This window comes from Parasteatoda tepidariorum, chromosome 3 (assembly GCF_982258835.1).
Source record: "Parasteatoda tepidariorum strain Cologne lab strain chromosome 3, Ptep-v5.0, whole genome shotgun sequence".
Taxonomy (NCBI): domain Eukaryota; kingdom Metazoa; phylum Arthropoda; class Arachnida; order Araneae; family Theridiidae; genus Parasteatoda; species Parasteatoda tepidariorum.
Genome location: NC_141757.1, coordinates 84914361 through 84937941, shown reverse-complemented (window position 1 = coordinate 84937941; position 23581 = coordinate 84914361). Strand labels below are relative to the sequence as shown.

General features: G+C 27.6%; 2 protein-coding genes across 5 annotated transcripts in view; one reads left to right on the top strand and one right to left on the bottom strand.

Moving 5' to 3' along the window:
- Nucleotides 1-595: 595 nt before the first annotated feature.
- On the bottom strand, nt 596-13626 carry LOC107444265 (noggin-2). 3 transcript variants are annotated; one of them, XR_015432631.1, is made up of 5 exons: nt 13308-13626; nt 11560-11765; nt 6583-6891; nt 2289-2997; nt 596-2224 (listed from the first exon to the last, which is right to left on the bottom strand). XR_015432631.1 is itself a non-coding variant. In XM_071182435.2 (4 exons), exons 3-4 carry the CDS (start codon nt 6865-6867, stop codon nt 2431-2433), a joined length of 852 nt encoding a protein of 283 aa, XP_071038536.1. In that variant the 5' UTR covers nt 6868-6891; nt 11623-11765; nt 13308-13581; the 3' UTR covers nt 596-2430. The 3 variants fall into 3 exon arrangements, 2 of the variants coding, with proteins under 2 accessions (XP_071038536.1, XP_071038534.1); XM_071182435.2 differs by having other exon boundaries at nt 596-2997; nt 11623-11765; nt 13308-13581; XM_071182433.2 differs by having other exon boundaries at nt 596-2997; nt 13308-13446.
- A 2613-nt stretch (nt 13627-16239) lies between these two features.
- LOC107444258 (uncharacterized) overlaps nt 16240-23581 on the top strand; it is a 43414-nt gene continuing 36072 nt past the window's right edge. Inside the window, exons 1-5 of one of the 2 annotated variants that reach the window (XM_087159733.1) lie at nt 16240-16408; nt 17975-18103; nt 21603-21669; nt 22266-22348; nt 23198-23296. In XM_087159733.1, the coding sequence (XP_087015859.1) occupies nt 17978-18103; nt 21603-21669; nt 22266-22348; nt 23198-23296 (375 nt within the window). In that variant the 5' untranslated portion in view covers nt 16240-16408; nt 17975-17977. The remainder of the gene's footprint in view (nt 16409-17974; nt 18104-21602; nt 21670-22265; nt 22349-23197; nt 23297-23581) is intronic. The other variant, XM_087159734.1, reaches the window with a different exon arrangement.

The following is a 23581-nucleotide window of genomic DNA, read 5'->3' as shown; positions in this document are numbered from 1 at the left end:
TATTTTATTTTATCCTATTAGAGGTTTTTCCCTCTTTCAAATGGTATTTCGCACAGTTTAAACGGCATTTTGGCAGCAGATGACGTTTATCAAGGTTTATAATTGCTTTGAACGATCTTCGAGATTTTCAGAAGATAAAGACTTTTCTGTAACAAAAAAAATCAGATTTAATAAGAATTGCAGTACAAAATAACATTATGTAACTTAAAGATAATGAAAGATGAGGTGACGTTTTTTTTCTACATCATATGTATGTTTTTTCTTTACTCATTATTTTCATGAAAGCCTTGATTGTTTTCAGAATTTTGGTAAATGTTTTTTAAAGTTATGTATTATTTTTTGCATTAAAATGAAAACGTATGGAGAAACACAAATTAATTCGGAAATTATACATCATTCTTTAAAAAGAACGATATATTTAAGCAATTATCTATATCATTCGTTGATTTTAAATTTACTATTATTTTAAGATGATGCATGCACAAAAATAATGTCATATTTAATTATTATTTGAATAAGCTTATTAAAAAATATGGTGGATTGCTAAAAAGTTGATACGGTTGTTTACTTAATACAAAATTAACACAGTAAATAATTTATTTTAACAAAGTTTTATTAATAATTTTTTTGGTATACACAATTTTAACAATAATAGATTAGACTATCAATACATTGTATGCATATAGTCTAAACAGACTGATCTAATACATGTTGAGAAATTAAACACAGGGCAACATGTTTAGCTATTAAACATAATGGAAATACTTGATGGCATTTAATACATGTTTGTTTCAACATTGAAGCTACTATTTAGCAAAATTGAAGAGCCTATTAAAGGAGGTAATCAAGTGACATGCTGAAAAGAGGCAACATGTTGAGCTACTAAACAAAAGGAAAATATTTCAGAACATTTAATACATGTTTATTTTATGATTACGGCCACTACTTAGCATATTTGAAAAAGGTATCATGTGAAATTCTGAAAAAGGGCAACATATTGAACAGTGAAACATATTAATATGTTCAGCTGCATGTAAAGAGCATGATTTTGTTTAATTCATTAAAACTAAACGAGTTTTACTGTGAATTAGGAATGAAAAAGCAGCTTTCAGTCATTTGTATATTTTCTAAAGCTGGTATACCTAAATTTAAAAAAATGCCACTTAAAAACTATTTTCGCCAATCTCTTCGATTATACACATCCAGCTCAATGCGTAGAATTCAGTTTATAGCAACATTTAGTTAACATCAATCTAGAGGAAAATGCTGTTGTGAGATAAATAATAAAATATGTACAAAAATCTAGTACGTAATATTTACATATTTACATCTTGGAATGTTTTAAAAACTATATACAGAAAATACGTATAAAACAATATGAATAAACAGTGAGTAAAACTGAAAAAAATTCACTCTTGATTTCAATCTTGGAAAATAGGATATATTGTTAGTTGTAAGTATTTTACAAATAAATTGCGTAAAAATGTGTAATTAAGTTTGCATATTCCCAAGAAAGAAACTTAAATCATTAAATTCATAGATACGGTAAAAGAAGTATCAAAATAGTTTAAATAACAATTAAAAATAATACTTGGCATTTAGTTTCAAAATAATAGTTTTGAAAATTAAAATAGTTGTTAAAATTAAAATTTTGAAGTAAAGTAATAACATTTTACTGGGGAGTTTATTTAATAAAATTTTTGAGGATCACTCGTAAATAAAAAATTAATTACACGAGTTTCTTAATCACTTGGTTATGAGTTTGTTTAATTACAGGAAAAAACCTTTGTTTTAACTAACTTTTTCTTAAGAAGCTAAGTTAGCTTAAAAACCAGTTCAATCAATATTACTAATAAAAAACAAATAATGCTAATAAAACAAATTATACCAATGAAGCAAATAATACCAATAAAAAACAATTTATACCAATGTGAGATTATGAGAGTCAAAAATAATTATGAGAGTTAAAAAGATTCAAACTAAAAATATAAAAATGTCAACTATAATTTAAAAATCCACAGTTTTTACAATGATTACCATAAATACATAATGCTGTGAGATGCTTATCCTCTGCTATTCTTTTGTGAGACAAATCATCGCTGCGATATGCTCCATTATAAAAACCTAACAATTTTAAAAATTTATGTCGATACTTTCACTAGTTGCAGAACTTTGGCATGCATGGACATAATTACAGATACATTTATTGTTAGGCTGATTATCACTCATATAGTAACTGTGATTCGATCATAGTGTTCAAAGCGTAATGTTTATTTCAATTTATGAACATCCAAAAGTTGAAAAAACAGTAATTCGTAACAGAGAACAATAGTTTAACCTAAACACCATTTCTCATTGCGAGTTCAACTGATTTTTTTTTTACGGAAATGGTAGTTTTTGTTTCTTGTATCAAATAGTTCAACAATTTTCTCAACAGGTACAGAAGCAGTCAATGGTAATAGGAAAGGGAACTTTAACCCAGGAACAGTTTCTTTTCAAGCGCCTTCTTTCTGTGGGAAGGGGCGGCACCGGAGGTCTTTTATATAAAACAGAAGTTTCTCTATCAGAATCCTTAATCGGACTTCTTTTATGCCTTGGCAATGGCTCAAACTCTTTCAACTCGCATTGCCAATTTAGAAGCTGAACTGAGGTAGTGGCGCCTGGTACACAGTTCATCCCAGCTGGAAAAGAACAATAACCATCCCTCTTAAGGCAGACTCCTTCTCTCACCCATCGTGGCCAGTATTTCTTTCCCAAGTCTTTCCACGAGAAGTGAATTGGACAGGAAGATCTCCGCATCATCCATTGGCGTATCTTGTCTTCAAGAGGGACGAGACTGGGATCCACACTGCTGAGTTCTTCGGTCAGGTTTAATTTGCTCATCTGCTTCATCAGTTCTTCTTGAGACCATCTGTTGTTTAGCTTGTCGACATTGACTTCGTGGGAGGGGATGGAAATGACGGTTCTCTTAGGTCTATCAGCAGTCATCAAATTTGGCTGAAGAAGAAAGATAAAATTAAATAAAGAATATAAAAAAAAAAATTTAAAAATTATAAAATCCAATATATTGTTACTTTTTTGTATCGTTTTCAAGAACTAATGACATATTTTATTTATGTTAATAAAAATCTATGAAATTTTATTTCAATATCGCATCCCCAAAACTAATATTAATTATATCGGGTGTTTGGCTGGACATCTATTTTCTATTGGTGTCCTCCCTGACCCCTTTTGTTACTTCTGTGGGGATCACGTCATCATGGATGGTCATCACTTTTACCACTGCAGAGCGCTTCGTGGGAGTTCCTTGGTCGAGCGTTATTGGGAGACTCGAGACCGAATGAGACAATGACTTTTTTTTGTTTTCTTTTTTTTTGTTCATGTCTTTTTTCCCCTTTACGTCAAGTTCTCTGCCATTGGGAATAAAAAATAAATAAATATCGGGTGTCCCAAAAATTGCAGTAAGCGAAAAGTGGAGTATACGCACTATTGGCAGGTAAATTTGAAACTGGAGCCAACTAACAACTAATGGTGGCTTGTATTAATGCAAAGTATGTACTACTTTTGTTATTAGCAGCCGTGCAATTTGAGCCTGAGTCTATAAACGCCTAATGAAAGGAGGCGATTTGTGATTTGTTTATTTTTTCTGCCAAGGAGAGATTTGATCTATTTTTAGGTTGCATGTATTAAATTCTGCATCTTAAATAGATGAACCCTTAAAGATAACAAAGGAGAAATGCGAAATTTAAACATAACTTTAATAACATTTTCACAATTAAATTAAAAGCATCCAGGATTATAATCAAATACGCAGAACATGAGGAAAAAGTATAAAGCGAAGCGCAGAAAGAGAGAAAAAACAAAATTTTTAATGGTTTATACACATTTCATCCATTTAAAATTCAGTTCAGTTTGTTATACTTCAGGAAGAAGATTACAGAGATTACAGAGAATCGAAAGAATATTCTACTGAAAATTTTATAAAACAAATGAGGGCGCAAAGTTTGTTTTGTGCAAAGTTACATCTTTTATTTTAATTTAACTCTAAAGTTAGTTTCATACAATAAACGTCTAAGTTAAAACCCGAAACGAAGAGGACATTGCGATTTTCTTATGTTAGTGTGAAGGGGCTTTGTGATTTGCATGTTTTTGGTGACACGGAGTGACGGGAGTTCTAAATTTCCAGAACTGTGTTTATGTAATATTTGAATGGCTCCTTACGTTCGTTCAGACATAAATATTTTGTTGAACAAAGGTATAATCCATTATTTGCTTTTGTATTTTAAAATAAATCTCGCTGTACATTGCCTAAGACTTTTCACAAGCAGTACAAAAGAAATTGTCATAAATATATAATAAATAAATATATGATAAATAAATATATAATTAATTATTGTCATATATAATTACGAAATATGTATAATTATATATATAACACGATTATATATAATTACGAAACCCTTTTCATGCAAAAAAAGGATGTACTGTACTAAAATATTTTAGAATGTCTATAGTTTTTAAGACAAGAAAATAAAATTTCCTGATGCATAAAGCAAACATGTTTCGAAAACATAGTAGTTTTAACATCGGGAAAAAGAATGACTAATCAAATTAGGTCAGAAATTTTTTTTACTATAAATGCGCTGTTACTATATGGTAAAATTGTATTGTAACTCACCATACGTTCTAATTGGGTAGCAATAAATAAGTGTAATCAAATTTGATCATTAATGTATTTGACAGTAAAATAAATAAAGCATAAGATACTTTTTCAAGTTTTTTAGATTTATTGTAAAATTTGCTTAGTTCTTCAATTATGTTCTGTAAAATATTATTTTTGTTCTTTTAAAGTTGGTTACGTAAAGATTTTGTTAATCACAAAATTTCTTCCTGCTGCTGTTTTTGATGCAAACATATTTGGCACGAAATATCGTAACCACACGCCATAATTAACTTTCGCGTGTATTCTTTAATAACTTTTCTATTTATATTTTTAGTTATTTGTTTTTAAATGTCAGCATTAATTCGTCCAATGAATTTAAACTAAATGAGATTATATATATATATTTTTTTGGAATTTGGGATTATTTTTATTTTTTTTTTAATTTGGAGAAATGTAGTTACAAACATAAGTTTATAATAATCTTTCTACAGAGGAAGAATGTTGAAGCTTACACGTTTCGCGACTGAAAAAATGGACATTACAACACTGCTTGTTACATAAAATATATGTATTATAGGAAATAAAAATAATTTTAGCTCAAGAAAAATTTTAATGCAGTACTCTTATAAAATTTTAAATAAATTTTAGACATTTTTTTATAAGCATGAAACATTAAGAATGAAACAGTTAGTTACTAATTTAGAAATGATTCAAATGTATTTTTGCACTTTCAGGTTTCTATTTCTTCAGCTTTTGTTATTACTAAATAATTTTTATTATTATATATATACATATATATATATCTTACGCGGTGACCACGAAAGTCCTCATTTCGTTTTCGCGTTGGGAACAAAAAATTTAAATATCAATCTTAGGAGCTATCATAGGCACGAAAGCGTAAACAAGCATGTTTACAAATTTCTGAAGGAAAATTCTTTTCTCGTGTGGACAAAGAAAGGCTGAAACAAACTGAGTTGTCAGTTGGGAAGAATTGAATGGTGAAAAGCTCATATCAATAAACAATAAAGTGTTCCATATTATGCTTTAGTTATAATTGTGCAGGTTTAATAATAATAATAATTTAATTTACTGTTATTGCTATGATGAGTGTTAGTCGAGCTGTTACGCTTTTTAAGTGTAATAAAAATAAGTCTGCTGGAAAAGCAGAAGAAAGCGTTGATGAAAGTTATGAAAAACTTAACTATAAAGAATGCGTAGGAGGCGTGCCGCCATACACATTGTTTTCTAAAAGCATAATTATTGTTTTGTTTTTTGTAATTTTTCTGGTGCAGATCATTTATTTCAATTTAAAATTTTTTATTTCAATAACTTTCCATTGATAAAAATTTTAAAACTTTTTAAGGGGGAATTAGTTTTAAAGATTTTAGTAGTTGATTTAAATTCTTAAGATTTTACTGTAGAACTCATTTCAAATTGATTAGCTTAGTAGCGAGATAAGAGGGCATGGTTTACAAAACAAACCATATAAGTTTGTAAACTAATCTTTGGGGTTTGGGCAAAGTAAACGAGCGAGGGGTGAAGCCTACTAGTATTAAGCATTTAGTCAAGAACAAAAGCTTTTTCTCTGAAGATAATTTTGTTAAACTCTTAAAATTTAAGGAAAAGTTAATTTTGGTACAAAAGGCTCTTTCTTTTCAGTCACAATTTGCTTACACAAATTTATTTGTTTATATCCTTTCATTTGTTCTCACAATTTTATTTATTTATTTTATAATGAAACAAGAAGTGTTTAAAATGTATCGATTTTAAAAATTTCACTAACTCTAGTTCAATTAATATAGCAATGATGATTATAATCATCATTGCTAAAGTATTTGCATACAGTTCTAACGATGTATTAAAATTTAAAAAAAATGTTACTAATAGATATAAATAAAAATATATTAATATAAGTTTACCTCATAATCTTCTCCAAGTATTTCCAAAAGAGAGGATTTGTCCAGGCGCCTCCTGGTAGGACGTTTTTTCAGATACCGACTTCCAATGTTGACCTGCTGACCATTCTTTTTATTCTTACTCTTTCTAAGCTGTTCGTCTTGATGTTGACTTTTTGAATGTCTTTCATGTTTATTTTCTGTACTAGCATGGGAGGGAAGTTGCCTAGAATCGTCTTTAATGGCTGAACTCAAAATGGTAGGAACAAAGAGATAGATGAGGTACAGCAAGTATATTTGAGATTTCATGGCTGTAGTTTTGTCGAGCAGAATCTGGAATAAGAAATTCTGCAATGAAATTTTTACCCGATTGCAATAGAAATATTTTTTATTTAGATAAGGCAGAGCATGGTCAAAATTTGCGATGGGGTGCCCTTCTTTTTTTCGAGAAATGTTTTTCTCTTTTTTAACACCAAGACTAGCACCAAAAAGTAATAGATTTGTGCTATGTATTTTTGAAAATCCTAAAGTAACTAAAACACTTTAAAAAATTTAAAATTGATTTATGAAACAAAATTTCGAATTTTTTTTTCAAATATCATGAAAAATACTCGGATTTGAACGAAATTGAGTGAAATGGAAAAATTTTGAGTTTTAAGATGTAAAACTTTTTGCATCATCTTAAAGAATGTAATTTTACATGGCAAAGTACAAAATTTGTGCAAAATAGTGAATAGGTCCTGAGAAATTGAATTTCAAAAACGTCAGATATTTAAAATTTGATTTCTCAGGAACAATTCAACCGATATTTCCTTCAAATTTTGTATTTTGCCCGGGTGGTCCGCTTTTTACGCAATGTCATAATTATTCAGTTAATAATAATTCTCTTATCAATATTTCGAATTATTCTGTCAGATGAGCAAACTGCAACAAAATGTTAAAATTTCAAGGGATTATAATATATAAATTCATAATTTTCAGAAAATTTGGGTTCTAGATTCTTATTGGATCTGATTCGTCTGTCCAACCTAAAATACATCAATCAGATTCTCAATTTCCCAATTAAATAAATTTTCATTTTATGAAATAGCTACAATAAAAAATGCATTCGGCTCAGAGTTAGAGAATATTTTTAATTACAATTGAAAAAATGTTAAAAAATGGTTTATTTAGCACAAAATTTCTTGTTTTTCCATGAAGAAAAAATTTAAGAATAATAAAATTAATACAAGTAAAAATATTTAAGAACAATAAAATTAATACTTGTAATAAAAATTAACCTACTGTATGGTAATTACATTTTTGGTAAAATAAAAAAACAAACAAACGAAAAAACAGAAATTCAAGTGAATAAAACCAAAATATACGGTATTTAAACCATTCATTCAGTAATTTTTCCGCTCATGTGGTAGCGGTTAACCGGAAATTCTGATTTTCTATATTATAGTTTTTATTACGACTCATTTCGTAAAAATAAATAGATAAATCACCATATCATGTTTTTAACTGCCCTGCAGTCGCTGCAGGCCTTCACCTCTTAAACTACCCCACAGAAGAGGATTTGTATTCTTTTAATGCCATGGAAATAACAAAAACTATTCAAGCACACCATGAAATATGATTCAATAGAGGATACGACACCAACCAACCAACCAACCAACCAAATAAATAAATAAATGGTTTTTATGCCATGCTATAAAGTATCATGACAGAAATACCAAATTTTACCACCTTTACCGGATTTTATCACACATTATGAAACTATATTTTATAGTTAATTTTACCAAAAGTCATTACCAAAGCGCTTCTTTAAAAATTATCGAGATTGATGGTGCTCCCATGGAGCCAGAAACACGATAAATTTTACTATATTCTAGAAGGCAACTATTCTCGCAAATTAAAACTTACCTAATGTTTTTCAACAGTTTAAGAAAGACAGAGTGTCAAAGAAATGACCTCAATTCTTTTTCGCATATTCGCTCCTTAAAGTAGAAATAAAATTACTACTCTAAGTTTCCTTCATAGTTTAATACCTAAACATTTTATCCTATTCAAGTACGAACTTGTTCTGACCAACTTCACCCTTAATTCCCGACCCCTGAAATCTCTTTTAATCATTGAATAGATTTTGACAGGTAGGCGACTCCCTGTCCTTAATCTTGATGTTTAAGTGCAAGAAGTAGTAAATGAATATAACAGCTATGATTTCAAACGCCCATTTCCTGGCTGAACGGAGAAAGATTAAAAATCTAATATTCATCCCTCTTTGTTATTAATTAACAAACTGGATTATCCTAAACGTGTTTAAATATTATGGAGAAATAAGCAGCAATTTCAACCTAACTGTGAGAACGCGTTAAAATTTTATAAATAATTAAATTTCGTAGATTAATATTTTTTATTCCAAGCAACAAATATTTAAAAATATACGCAGTTGGATTTGCACTTATCGAAGTTCTTAATTTCCCCAAAAAAGTTCGTTATGTGGAAAATTCGTTAAATAGAAATTCGATTTTTAAAAAAACTTTAATCAACACAAAAAAGTTTAAAATTACTTCGACTTGAAATAAACAAAAAAAGTGATTGATTATAGGCGTGTAAAATTACTATCTATTTATTTTACACATCTTCAACATCAAAAAGCTTCTTGTAAATAGCATAATGGTCGCACTATCTGGAAATGCCAAAAAATGACAGGTTTTTTTTTGTTTTTGGAGAGGTCGTCTGGTTAAGCAAATTCAGTCATTGTCCACCATAAAATGTGTTACATTGTAAATCGTTCCAAATCAAATTACAGTAAAAGTATTAGTACTCAGGATGCCGGTATTTTTTACTGTAAAATCCATTTTTACCTAAACATGTTACGGAACAAAAAACCTGATAAAACGCAACTTTTACAGTAATAATTACCGTAAGATCACCGAATTATTCGAATTAAATAAATATTACTGCAAAAATTACGGTATGATATTTTACAGTTAAAATGGATTTTACGGTAAAATAGATTTTGCGAATGATGCTCTCAAAGTGCCGGGTACTTTATACTGTAATTTGATCCGGAATTTTTGGCAGGGTACAGCAAAGAATAAGTTTAAATTGTTTAGAAATATTTTGAGATATAGAAATAAAAAAGTATTTTTTATCACAAGAGAAAAAGTTTCTTAATTAAAAAATTCATATCACTTTGTGAATGTTATTTTACGAAGAAGTTTTCAAAATACACATCTGAACTTTCTATGCGCTGAATGATATAATACATACATACGATAATAATATTAGGTAAATATATTAATAATATTTATAGAAGCATACTAGTTTCCAGAATTTAAGCTATTTTTAGGGCGTAAGTAGGAACAGACCACTGAGACAAAATTTTAAAATTACTGGATCTAAAAACAGAAAAAAAAATCAGATACAGCTGTTTAAAACTTTAAAAATTAAATTCAGATGAAATCAAAAGTTCGAAAATCATTAATTTTAACAAGTTTTTTAATCAATTTAAATCGATATTATCCAGTCTGACATTTTATTAAAATTTTATGACACAACTGTTTTAAATTATTATCACAATTTATCTATGTCTTAATTGTTTAAATAACTAAAAATATAGATCATAATTTTATTATATTTTCTTAGATTTATGAACAATGCTTTAATATCTTTCACGAAATTTATTTTGATAAAAGAATTGTAAATTTTTTGGTATGCAATCCATATTATTGACGGATTATAAATATCACTTATTCACAATAAACTATTTTTTTCTACAAAGTGAATCAGATAAAGTTTTAGTATTATATAATAATTAAAAAAAAAACCTGTTGAATATTTGATTAATAAGTAAGCTGTTATACTTTTTGAGAAAGGGATTGAAGAATTAAATATTAATTCAATTATGATGCGAAATTAAAAAACTAGGAAATGTCTACTGTCTATTATAGCATGACAAGTTAGCAAGGAATAATAAAAAAATATTAGACCGAAATATATTTTGTTAATTTCTTAGAGTTCATTCTTCTTTACTTAGTTGCTTTGTTAGTTAAATTTTTAAATGAATCTAAGTGTTTTAAGAGAATTTATTGACCATCAGTCATTTTATAGTTAAAACTAGACTTTATATTATTACTTTATATTCGAGTCAATGCAACAAAACAGAATTAGGTATCAAATGTCTCCAGAATTGTCACTAAAATCTTTGAAAAAAAAATCTTTTTTGTTTTTCGTATACCTTTTATACACAATATATTAGGAGGAAACACATAATCATTGTGCTCTTGTATGAGCTATATTAGGATTCTATATTAATTTTAAATACTGGAAAACTTAGAATTATAGGGAATATCTCAACATATTTAAATGTTGCATAAATGAAACTTTAATAACTTAATGCATAAAATAAGGCTATAGTAAACGAAATTGCATAGTATAGCTAACTATCATCTTTAAATATAGCATAAAATGTGCTTTGAGAGGTCGACACTTTTTAAAAACGAAAATAAGAAATGAAATTCCCTTTATTTTCCTAGTTTCTAAGGAAAACTTTAAAATTCCCTGTTATTTCTGATAATTTTTAAATTCCAGTTATTTTCCAGGTTTTCCCTATTCTCCCTCTAGGGTGGCAACATAGGTATTGATAAGCTTACTTTACATTTTTACAAAATGAAATAAAAAGAAAACAGCTATCGTAAATAAGATAATTTAAAAGTAAAGTTTTTTTTAAATTAAATTTGTCTTAATATAGGTCTTTTAATTAATAAATTACAGGTTTAAATAATTTAATATATTACATTATATCATTTAAATTTCATCACAATTTAATGTAAAACACACATCATACCTAAAATAAATTGATACAGGATACAAAATACAAAGATAGTTATTATATAATACAACGATAGTTATTATGTACTATAGTACCAGTCTTTCAAATCCATAATATTAACTGATCATAACTAGGCAAACACGGTATGAAAGGGGAGTCAAGAAAATGTAAACACTTACCTGTGGGGATTGTGGTAGTCCAACTAGTTTCGCAAACAGATGTGAAGTGAGGGATGATCTTACCTGGGTAAAGATCAGGGTAAGATGCGGTTGTCCCTTTGTCGTCTAGACAGGGCACCAATACACAATAGATGATTATGAGGGTATACTTTGGTGGACATTTCTATGAATCATTCTTCAACGATTCAAGTGACAATTCAATGGACCTATAGAGAAAAATATATTTTTATGAGAAAAAATTCTGAAATTCATTGGGGATTTTTTATGTGGGTGAACGGATGATCAATTTTGTTTTCATGGGCCATTAATGTTGAGGGATGCAATAATTTAAAAAAAAAAATTTTTTTTTTTATGGAAAAGTGATTAAAATGTGCTAAAAATTGTTCCGAATTTCACTCGAATTCAATTTTTCTCTATTTGACAATTGTCTTCTTACCTTTAAAAATCTTTTTTCTTGCTGTAAAATAAATTGCTGTTCTACACAGGTAATCGTCTAAAACAGAAGTTTTATGATAGCTTTACTCTAGCAATTTTTTTAAAAAATATTTTCGCAGTGTGGATTTATGAAAATCGGGACACATCTGTTCATATTATGCTCTTTTCCCTAATTGATCATGATTCATATCGTAATTCCAATAAAATTTTTTACACAATTGAACCTCATAAAACTGCTAAATTTAAATTCATATTAATTATTTGCATGTTATAGTTTCAATTCTTAAAAACGCAAATTGATATTACAAGATGAAAAGTAATTAAATAGCTTTTAATAAATAATACTATTATTATAATTAGTAAAATATATTGTAATAATTTTAATATTTAAAAAATAACACTAGAGATAAGTAATTATATACTATGAATAATTCTTTGTTTCGAACCATACAATATAAAATTTTAATACTTTTTATTTAAATGTAAAACTATACATTTATATTATAATAACTTTGAAATGTTATAAATTAAAATATGATGCAATGTAGAAAAAAATCAAAAAAGCGACGTGTTCAATTCTTTTTTAAAGCAATGTCTTATTTATACTATTGTGAACATTTAATTAATTACTTTTATTTATATTAGTTAAACTTAAATATCTCACTGTGGGTTTTCATAATTTATCCAAAAAACTGTTTACTATTTCCATTAACAGTTTTTAAGAGTATAATTTTTAAAATTTATTAATTATTTTTTCACAAATTGAAGATACTTCAAAAATGCGGCTATGTGAAAACTTGTAAGTAATGCTGATAAGTAAAACTTTTCTATTTTCAATATTAATCTTTAAGAGTGTTAATTAAGCATTTTATTCATTTTTTGCATCAAATTGATTAATATTTATTAAATGCGACTATTTGAAACTTTAAACCACTACAACTAAGATAAACACTGTTTATAATTATTATTTTTATATCCAGTATCAGTTTTTATGAATGTAACTAATTCAGAATTTGAAATATTAAAAATATTTATAAATACCTGTATTTGAACCTTCGGTACAACTTAGTAAAAATAATAATGAAAAAAAAAACTAATAAAAGAGTTTTGAAATAATATAAATAATAAATAGATAAATATAGATAATAAATAAATAAATAAATAAATAATAAATAAATACATAAATAATAAATAAATATATAAATAATAAATAAATATATAAATAAATAAATCATTTCTAATTTGATAATTTTAATTATACACTCAAAAGAAAAGCAGATAACTAAAATTAGAAATCTAATCAATATACATACCTTTTAGTTGAAGATTCTTTATAGCAGTTCTTTGAAAAAAGCAGGAATATTTCAAAAACTAAGCGATATGTAAAAGGAAAATATGACAGTGAAAACCTTATTTCGGTGCGAAAAAAGGAATTTTTAGGAGGCGACAGGTACTCAAAATATCCCAGCGATTTAGAAAGGATTTTGGGGGTCGTCGCCAACTTTCTACGAAATCCTCACGTAGAATCCAAACCCCATCCATCATTCAAAGTGCCAAAGGGTATCAAATAAGAAACGGAAGATCATTATCAACTATTTTCAAGATGTTAACTCCCAGGGGTTGCTTTCAGGTAAATAGCTTTACCTGTGGACACCTTGCCGTAAAAACTCGCCAATGTCTACCTTTTTCTTTTTTCCCACGACGTTAAAGCCTCATTTAGTTTCGGAATCCACTTTTTAGAAAGCGGGTTACTTTGAATTTGGAATAATTGTCTATATACAGACGTCTGCGGATCGACCAATAAGTTCTCTATAAACGGTGGTTCTGTTCGAATTTTTTTTTTTTTTTAGGATATGACTACAGTACTGTTGGACATAATGATGACAATAGATCATTGTTAACTGTTTATGAAGACTGTTAAATAGATGACTGTTAAATATTGAAAATAATATAATTAATTAATTTTTACACTCTATGGAAGAAATTACTGTTTTTGATTGATTACAAATCCAATTGTGGGAAGAGTTCATTAATTTTATATCAACAATTAATAAAGAGTTATGTAAAAGGTTATGTAAGTTTTAATGGGTACCAAACATACTATATAATAATATTTTGTATTCGTATTAGGGTATTTAAAATGTTTTAAAACTGCGCCAATTGGCATAACACAAGTTAGGGGCTATTACCAAAATTAAATAGGAATCATTGGCGACATGGCAATTTTTTACGTTTCTCTTAAGCGAATTATTACTATTTCGGCATTAATAATTTCTTTTTCATAGCTTATTTTCTTTAAAATTTCAATTAGTACCAATTACCAAAATTAATTAAGCATCATTGACTTTAAAAAGAGTATGGCTATTTCTCATATTTCTTCCAAACAAAATTGTAAAATTTTTTTCATTAATTTTTCTTTTTAGTACGCAGCTATTTTTTATTTTAAATAGTAGTACATATTACTGAAATTAATCAGAATTATCGTCAATAATAGTATGACGGTTTTTTACGGCTCCCCTAAGTGAATAAGTTCCTTTCTCCATTAATTTTGTTATTTAGTGCATAGTTTAATTTTTATTTCAATTATTACGTATTAACAATATTAATCAAGCATTATTGAAATAAAAAAAAATTAACAATTTTTTAATGTTCTATGCAAATTATCCCTTCCTCCATTAAATTTGCTTTTCTGTACAATCTTTTTTTTAAAAAATTCAAATTCTGTTAATTTTAAGTTATTTTTTATAGAAACACGTTTCAAAAGCATAGCACATGTTTTCAGATAATTTTAGGAATACTATTATGGTGATGTAGTCCGCTTTTGCTACCACGTTAAAATTGGATACCTGCAAGCGACGTCATCTTGATTAAATAGTGGCTTTTGCTTATGTGAGGATTCAGAGGCTTATTAGTAGCGACACACACACGCGTGACGTCAATTACAGGTAACCAATTAAATCTGATCCGATTATTGATTCAGCGTGATAATAATCCAAGCTTAACTGCTATAGCGTTTATCTGTCAAGCACAACCACGTGATGCGGCGCAACTATATGTGATTTAAATTACATGATTAAGCCTAAACACGCATTCTCTTTCTCGAGTTGTAAGAACCCGATCGTTCACTTAATGTACCTGGCATAAGGTATAAAAATAACTAAATATTTAAGAACATGCAGTAAGCTCCTTTTTTGACCAAAGCTACAAGCCAAAAAACACTTACGTTATCTTTAAAGTACTTAACAAAACAGAGTCGTCTGTAATCTAATTTGAAACAATGACTAATGCTTAGCCATAGAGAAAATGTCATTTTTTTTAAACGGCTCTACCGAACTAATTGAAAATTTCGAACGAATTTTAATAACGGGGAGCATGGTATAGGAAACATTTTGTTGATTAAATTTGTTTTTCAGTTATGTATTTTTAATTAAATGAGCGGTATTAGAAACTATGCAATTTTGAAAACCCGAATCCCCGGTAAAATGTTACTATACGAACAGATAATTTACCAAAAGAATAATTTAAATACTATATTTCGGTTTTATTAACCAGCATTGTTTATTTATTTATTTTTTATTCAATTTTTTATTTACCAAAATGATTATTATTATAAGAATTTATTTATAAATTAATATATTATAAATTCTTAAAAGAAGTTATAAGATTTTATTTAGTAACCAGAATTACTGTTTTTTTTTAGCAGAAATATCATTAACATATAGTACGGTAATTTTACGAGAATTTTTTTTTCCGTGTAGGAATTGGTTAATAAATTTTTAAATCAGCTTGAGTTGAAGTCACGTATGTTGAAAACTAATTAATCCTAGAATTAACGACAAAGTATGATTTTGTCACTGAACAAAATATGAATCTGTTTATAAAATTATTGCTAAAACAACATATATAATATCGAATGAGTAGGTGCGGAAGTAATATTGTATTTTTAATATCATAAATAGTCATAACTGAAAAGGAAAAAAATAATGTAAGAAAATCTGCATGAATTATTAAAGAAAACAAACAAACAATTATTTTCTTAGTGAAATTCAGAACTGGCTCAAATCTGAAAACTAAGAAATCAATTCAAATCAGGCATTTTATGTTGATTAATAGATCACAATAAGAAAATGACCACTCGATTTAGTATTTTTTCCACCACAACACGCGCTATCAGTTTGTTCTTATCACATTTTGGTCATGATAGAAAACTGTAAATCAAAAATGCAGTAAAACAAATTTAAACACTTTGATTGGTCATACGGAGTGAGAAAGTTTTATTTTTGATATCCTGAAGTTCAAAGTTTTCAGAAATACTTATTTTCCATACGAAGTTATTAATATTATTAAACTGTGGCTACTTTAAAGGTGGATAAACTCTTTTAAGAATAAAACTACTTTTGTTACGAAATATAAAGTAAGTATTTTTTATTTTAAAGCAATTTATTTATACATATATTCATACATTTATACTTTTTATATTAACTACTTATTTTTAACGTAGAATCTATATATATTTTTTCAAAATAACATGAAATATTGAACTTGATGTTACAATTATAGCTAAGATCTTAAAATTAAATCTTAGGTGCCATTTTCTTAAAATTTTTCAGTACTTTATTTTTGCTGTTTGAATCCAGCATAAAAATAAAATAATTGGTTTAATATTACCTTATTTTTAGTGCATAACAAAGATCATACATTTTTGTTCATACTAGTGTAAATTTCTCTATCGTGAAAATGTACATATTTTGGTGCATAAATAAACTTGTCTTCAACTTGTAGCATTTTCTTATCTTATGCGAATAAAAATATTGCGCGGAGAAAAAATTTCTGGTAAAATTACCGTACTGTATGGCAATGATATTTCTTCTAAAAGAATCGTAATTCTGTTTACAAATCTGTTAATAAAACCAAAATATGAAGTAATAAAGCCATTCGTTTGGTAATTTTTTCATTCATATAATAGCGGTTAACCAGAAATTCTGGTTTTCAAAACTGTAGTTCTTATTACCTCACAGAAATCGTAAAAAATTCAAAACTGAAAACTAAATTTAACTGAATAAATGGTTTATACGTGATACACTAAGATGTAACAAAATAACTGATTTTACTGAAGTGCCTAGGTAAAAATTAGTAAGGTTTTTAATGCTCCCATAGAGCCAGAAGCATGCTACATTTGACCAAATTCTGGTAATTTCGACCATACTTTTTTTTCTCAGTGTAACTATTTTATGAATAATAATGTAAATTTAATATTTTTGGTGTGTAAATAGGAAAAATTTGGTCCAAAATCCAAAAAGCTAATTTATTTTTTACATTTAAATTTTTATTAATAATTATGATTGTGTTGTGCAGAGCTTTTACAATGAACTTAACTATAGGGAATCAAATATTTGTTTCTTCGAATTTTTTTTATTTATCAGTTATTGTATCTCTTCCTCAATAAACCATTCTATTTTTAATTAAATCAGATACTCGTGTGCCTAGATCTGTCAAAAAATTTTGCTAAGTAAGAATCCGAGAATTCAAAAATTTCAGTGGCCAAATAAAAATGTGTCTGAAGACTGTTTTAAGAATATTGAGTGTTAATTTTAGGAGTAGCATAACTTTTTGACAGTTAACATTTTTAAATGTAAAAAAAAAAATTTATAAACATCAATTCCGGAAAAAAAATTCACAAAAAATAATAAGAAAAATAAAAACGCTTAAATACAAAATATTGATTAGATTCATGTTATTAAAATTGAGTCAATTTTGAAAATTATTATTTGATTCATTGTAATTTTAATAAAAAATTTTAACGACAAATTTTATATGTTTTAAACAGTGTTTAAATTTTGAAGTTTTTGAAGACAAAAAATTAGTTTTTGTGTATTTGCTTATTCCGAGTATTCAAGAAAAAATTCTTCCTCTCCAGCTAGATTTTTAAGTATGTTTTACAAATTAATATTATTTATACAGCTCATTCTGATTTATACAGAACATGAAGCTCTGTCCCCGTGAATTGGAATCATTACTGATTCATTACACTGGTTACATTGCCCAAAAGAGACTAGCAAGGGGATGCAAGTTAAACCATCCTGAAGCCGTTGCACTCATTTCAAGTCAGGTATATGTCATGTCTTATTGTTTCTTTTTTCTTTCTTTTTTTTCGATATGATACATTTTTAAACATCAACAATCATTGTGTATTCATTATCATAACTATCATTATGTTGATATGCCAAATTTTTAAGTTGATTAGATAAGTGCTTTTGATGTAAAACGCTCTGATTTCTATGTTAGTAGTGGAATGATTCTGCGTATTGTATTTTGTCTTGTGAAAATCAGAGTCAGTGAAAATTATAATGAATGAGCGAAAGGGGAACAGACCGAGGGAATTATGCACAAGAGGCTAAAATATAATAAACTGCTTAAAAAAATTCCAGATGCAAAATCTGCTTTAAATTACACTAGGGAACAATTTTTCCTTGTAGTGTTTCCCTATTACAAACTGTTTTTTTCGTGTAATTTTGAACAGACCCCTAGTCAGGTACGATGATATTTCCTTGCATGATTTCCAAAGAAATTTTAATCCTGATTATGTGCTCCCTTAGAAATTTGTCTCAACATTTATGCAATTCCCGGTTACATATAGCGATTTTAAACTGACGTCCCGAATGACATTTAAAAAAATTCTGTTGCTTTAGGAGCAAAACTAATTTCTCAAATTAAATGCCCACACTCGAAGTATTTGCATAAATGCAACAAAAAATTTGTTCCCAGTTATCTGCCAGTGTTATCCAGTTATTAACCATTCTTATCTACTTTATTCATAAAACTATTTCGAATATTTCTTCCAATGAAAATACTCTCTCTTTGTAGATAGCATTTTCCTTGATAAAAAAGAGAAATTATGCATTTCTAGCAGTGAGCAGAAAAAATGGCTAAACCTAAAGTATATGTGCTTTTTGTAAGCAGAGTCTACCTTTGAAAAATTTTCTAGGAAAAAGGCATTTTATCTAAACTATATTTCAATTCTTATCTATGTAAATAACACATTTCCCATTAGAATTTATATTTTCTATTCACAATCTGTGTTTAGGTATTTCTCATTAATCTTCAACTCTTTCTGCTCTTTTCTTCATAAAGACAGCCGATTTGTTGGTTAGCCGAGCACCCCGTACAGGTTGCCAGTCTGCCGCATATGTTATCGCCAGACTGTCCATTCTCGTTCACGCTTCTTTACTGAGATGCTTCTGACTATTATTTCGTACAAATATGGCAACGTTCACTTCTCGGAAAACATCTCTGCAAATGATAGCATGTCAAAAAAAAGAGTTATTGAATTTTACCTTTTTTAAAAAACTACAAAATAGTATGTCAGCAGAAAACAGATATTGCACGGTGAAAAAAAGTTTGGTAAAATTACCATACTGTATGGTAATGACATTTCGGGGAAAAAAATCTTAATTCCTGTAATAAAGCCGAAATATACGGTATTTAAAAGATTCATTTGAAAATTATTTCGTTTATATGGAAAAGGTTTGCCAGAAATTCTAAATTATAACTTTTATTACCACACATATAGTAAAAAATGCAAACTTGAAAAGTAAATTTAAACGATGAAATTGTTTTTATGCCATGATCTAAGGCATCATAATATTGTAAAATTACACATTTAATCAATCCACATTTACCACATTTACTCAATTTTATCACATTTTTATAAAATCATATTTTATTGCTAATTTCACCAAAATTATTATCAAAGAGATTCAGTAAAAATTACTGAACTTTTTAGTGTTCCTATAGAGTCAAAAATAGGGTTAATTTTTATCGTTGGCCATACTTTTTTCACAGTATGGGTTCTAATTTGTTTTAAAAAACAGCAAATAGTTTGTCAGAAGGAAAATTTTAAATTTCCCCTTTTTTTTAATAGTATGTAAATGAAAAAGAGATATTGAGTTCAACTTAGTTTAAAAAAAAACAACGCAAAAAGTAAATTAGGGAAAAGATATATTCTATTCTAAATGTTTTTTTAAAAAAAACATCATAGTAGTATTTCAGCGAAAAGGAGACATTAGATTCCATTTTGAGTGAAAGCATAGATTCTCTTTTGCTTAAAACAAATAAATAAATAAAAATACTATATTAGAAAAAAAGTGTCCAATGATTCCATGTACCTTTAAAGCAATACAAAATAGAATAGCAGCAAAATATAGATAATGAATTTTACTTGGTTTTAAAAAATCGAAGGAATAGTATCTGAGCAAAAAAGAGGTAAAGGATTCTATTTTTTTTTTCTTAAATAATATTATAGTATAAAAAAGAGATACGGGATCCACCTATGTTTTAAAAAGCAACAAATTAGTATATTGGTAAAAAAAGATACAGGAGAGAATAAAATAGACCCTTTTTTCAAAAAATTAATAAATTATATGAAAATATGTTAGTGATAATTCACAATGTATGTATACAATTTCATTGACTTAAAAATATGAGGGAAAAAAATACACATAAATATTACGCTATATTTTTTTAAAAATCTTTTTGGATTAGTTATTTATTTTGCGTAGTTGTACTATTATTGAATAAATTAATTTTTGTTCAATGGATTATATTTGTTATTTTAGCGTTTATATAAAAAACTTGAATCATTGGGTTTGATTTTGAAATTTTCTTTGTCAATCTATTAAAAAAAAGGGTTAAAAGCGTTTTTCTTATCCAGCAATAAAAAATAGTGCAAAGTAAATAAATTTAATGAGAAATAATCACATTTAAGAAAAAAAATCCTTTTCACTTTCTTTAGGTTGTTGATTCTAATGTCACTTGCCATTACGAGCAAGCTTGCTTGGTAAAACAAAGCGAGTTTAAGGCAGAGGGTACGTTTTTTATTTTTTAGTGGCGCCATCGATGGCCAAGAGTACGACTTTAGTCACACACACATCACAACTCTCGACCTCTTGGACATCGGCCCAACACCCTGCCAACCCGGATATTCCAGCCTCGGTTGTAAAACCGTATACTTGAAGCCGTGGTGGCTCAGGGGATAGAGCGTTTGCTTTCTAGTGAGGTGAACCAGGTTTGAATCACAGCGATGGCTGGTTGAGGTGAATTCCGCAACCGGCTAGCACCGTTCACGGGGCCGATGTAAAATATCCTCAGAGGTAGACAGATACTGGGTTAGAGTCCCTTTACAGCCTGGCTAACCACGGGAGGTTTTCGAGGTTTTCCTCTCCATGTGTCCATGTGTCTCCATGCCGCATGGTTAGTTTTTATCAAAAAAATCCTCCAAGAAGGTATATTTCTCCCAATGCTTGATGCAAGAGTTCCTTTCTCTTCTGGATTGTGTTAAAAATTACAAGGCTACGGAGAGTTGAACATTAGTAGTCGTAAATCTAAAATTGCATCGGTTGTTCAACTACATTGCTTTTAGGTCTATAAAATAAGATCAGTTTCGGCTGTTTTTACGGTAATAAAATCAAATCATATACGTGAAATGGAAAATAAAAATTATATTTTTAGTCTTAAAGCATAGTTTTTGAGAGACTATTGTATTATCGAATTGTAAAAATTAATAATCTTAATATTAAGTGAAAATAAATTTGCAAAATTAATATTTTTAGATACAGGAATTTGCGAGAAATGGTGAAACAGTATCAGAACTTATGAATAAAGGGCGTCAATTTTTAGGTAAGTTGTTTTAATAAAAAACTTGCCCAATCTTTAAATTAAATACTTTCCTCTATCAATATTTTTAATATAATTTTTCAGACAGAAAAATTTTAAAAAAATTACTAAAAATGATTCTTAAATTTCCAAATTTAAAACTTTTTACTTTGAAGCAATAATAACAATAAAATTATTTTTTTTCGCAAAAAACTTATTTTTTACACAAAGTAATATAATTAAAAATAAGTGTAAGTTATATTCGATTTCTGATTAGTATTATTTTAAATCCAAATCCAAAAAATTTTATCAAAAATTTCATTATCGAAAAATTACCATTCGTTAATAATCAGATATCAATAAGATTCACTTCTCTACAAAATAATGATTATAATAATGAAACTATATTTTACTTATTTACTTAAGTTACCACTGAATAATATTTTGTTCATACTTCATTATCTGAACTGTATCAAAAACTTTATAAAAAGAAAAATGAATTACTATTAATTTTTTCTCTTTTTAAATTCAACTATTTTCAAAACAGTTTAAATACTAAGATTTATTTATAAATATAAATCTTAGCGTGAAATAAATTGATAATTTATTGCATTTTACAGGCAGAAAACAGTTGATGGATGGAATTGGTGACATGATATCTGACATACAAGTTGAAGCCACTTTTCCAGATGGAACAAAAATGGTTAAAATAAAATTTAAATTTATTGTATGCATAGACTTTGTACCACAATAATTAATTCATAGAATATTTATTTGAAACATGTGTTTCAAATTTTATGTTTAAAACACAATGTGACACAATTTGATTATTTGTATGCTAAGTGCAGGGATAAATTGAACATAAAGCAGAAAATAAAATTGTGAATGGAGGATTAAAAAAAAAATCAGTTTTTTAATTAAATACATTCAATACCTTAAAATCTAATTTCGGAATATTTGAATAACAAGGAGTAGTTTAAAAATACACAAATTTTTTGTAACATGTTTGAATCTTAGTTAATTGAGAGTCTATGTTTATGGTGAACTTGGATATTTGATTGTTTCATCGACCTAATTTTACACCAAAATCAAATTAAGCATATAGCATTCTATAATGCAAAAAATGGACACTTTTTCAAGAAATAGTTCAAGAATTACGTCAACTAATGAGGTAAATGTGCTGCCATTTTTAGGCGTTAAACATTTAATCACTGTCACATATTTGATCTTTTATATTTTTAACATAAATTTAGATCATAACACGATTTATATTGAACAATAAGAATTTTCAATTTTTAAACATCCAAAAGTTTAAACACGAAAGCAAAATAATTCGAATAATCTTTTATTAAGTTTTAATGCAACCAGTTGCCATAATATTATTTTTCACGGTTGCAACGGATTTGCAGGATGCTAGTGGCAGTCAATTTGCGTATACTAATATTTCTTTTAAATATAACTATTCTCAAAAACTTTTAGTTGTGTCTGTTTAATAAGAAAATTGTTTGATATATTATACAATTTATTGCTTTTTTAAAATTGGTTTTGATAGGTAACTGTTTCCCATCCCATATGTAGAGAAAATGGAAATCTAGTTCAAGCATTATATGGTAGTTTCTTACCCGTGCCTGACATATGTGTCTTTCAAAGTGTAAGTTGACATTTTCAAAAGTTTTTAATTGAACTAATTACAATATATTGTTATTGTGAAATTTTTTCTTTTTTGTATAAACTCAAACATAAATATGGTTTTTAATGCAATTTTAGAAACTTTCTTAACTTGTTCATTCTTTCTACACTCTATAACAAAAGAATCGACGCACCAAGAAGCAATCATCCGATTGCTTTGAAATTTCGCATGCATGATTGTTTTGAAAAGATATGGCTGGAATGATGCCGACTGGGAACGTATAGTCTTTAGCGACGAATCCCGCTT

What these genes read in the sequence shown, in the direction of transcription:
- LOC107444265 (XM_071182435.2), bottom strand. Translation starts at nt 6,867, where the DNA reads ATGAAATCTCAAATATACTTGCTGTACCTCATCTATCTCTTTGTTCCT. An exon ending in TACTTGGAGAAGATTATGAG is followed by an intron (nt 2,998 to 6,582) that starts GTAAACTTATAT and finishes TTTCTTCTTCAG; the next exon opens with CCAAATTTGATGACTGCTGA.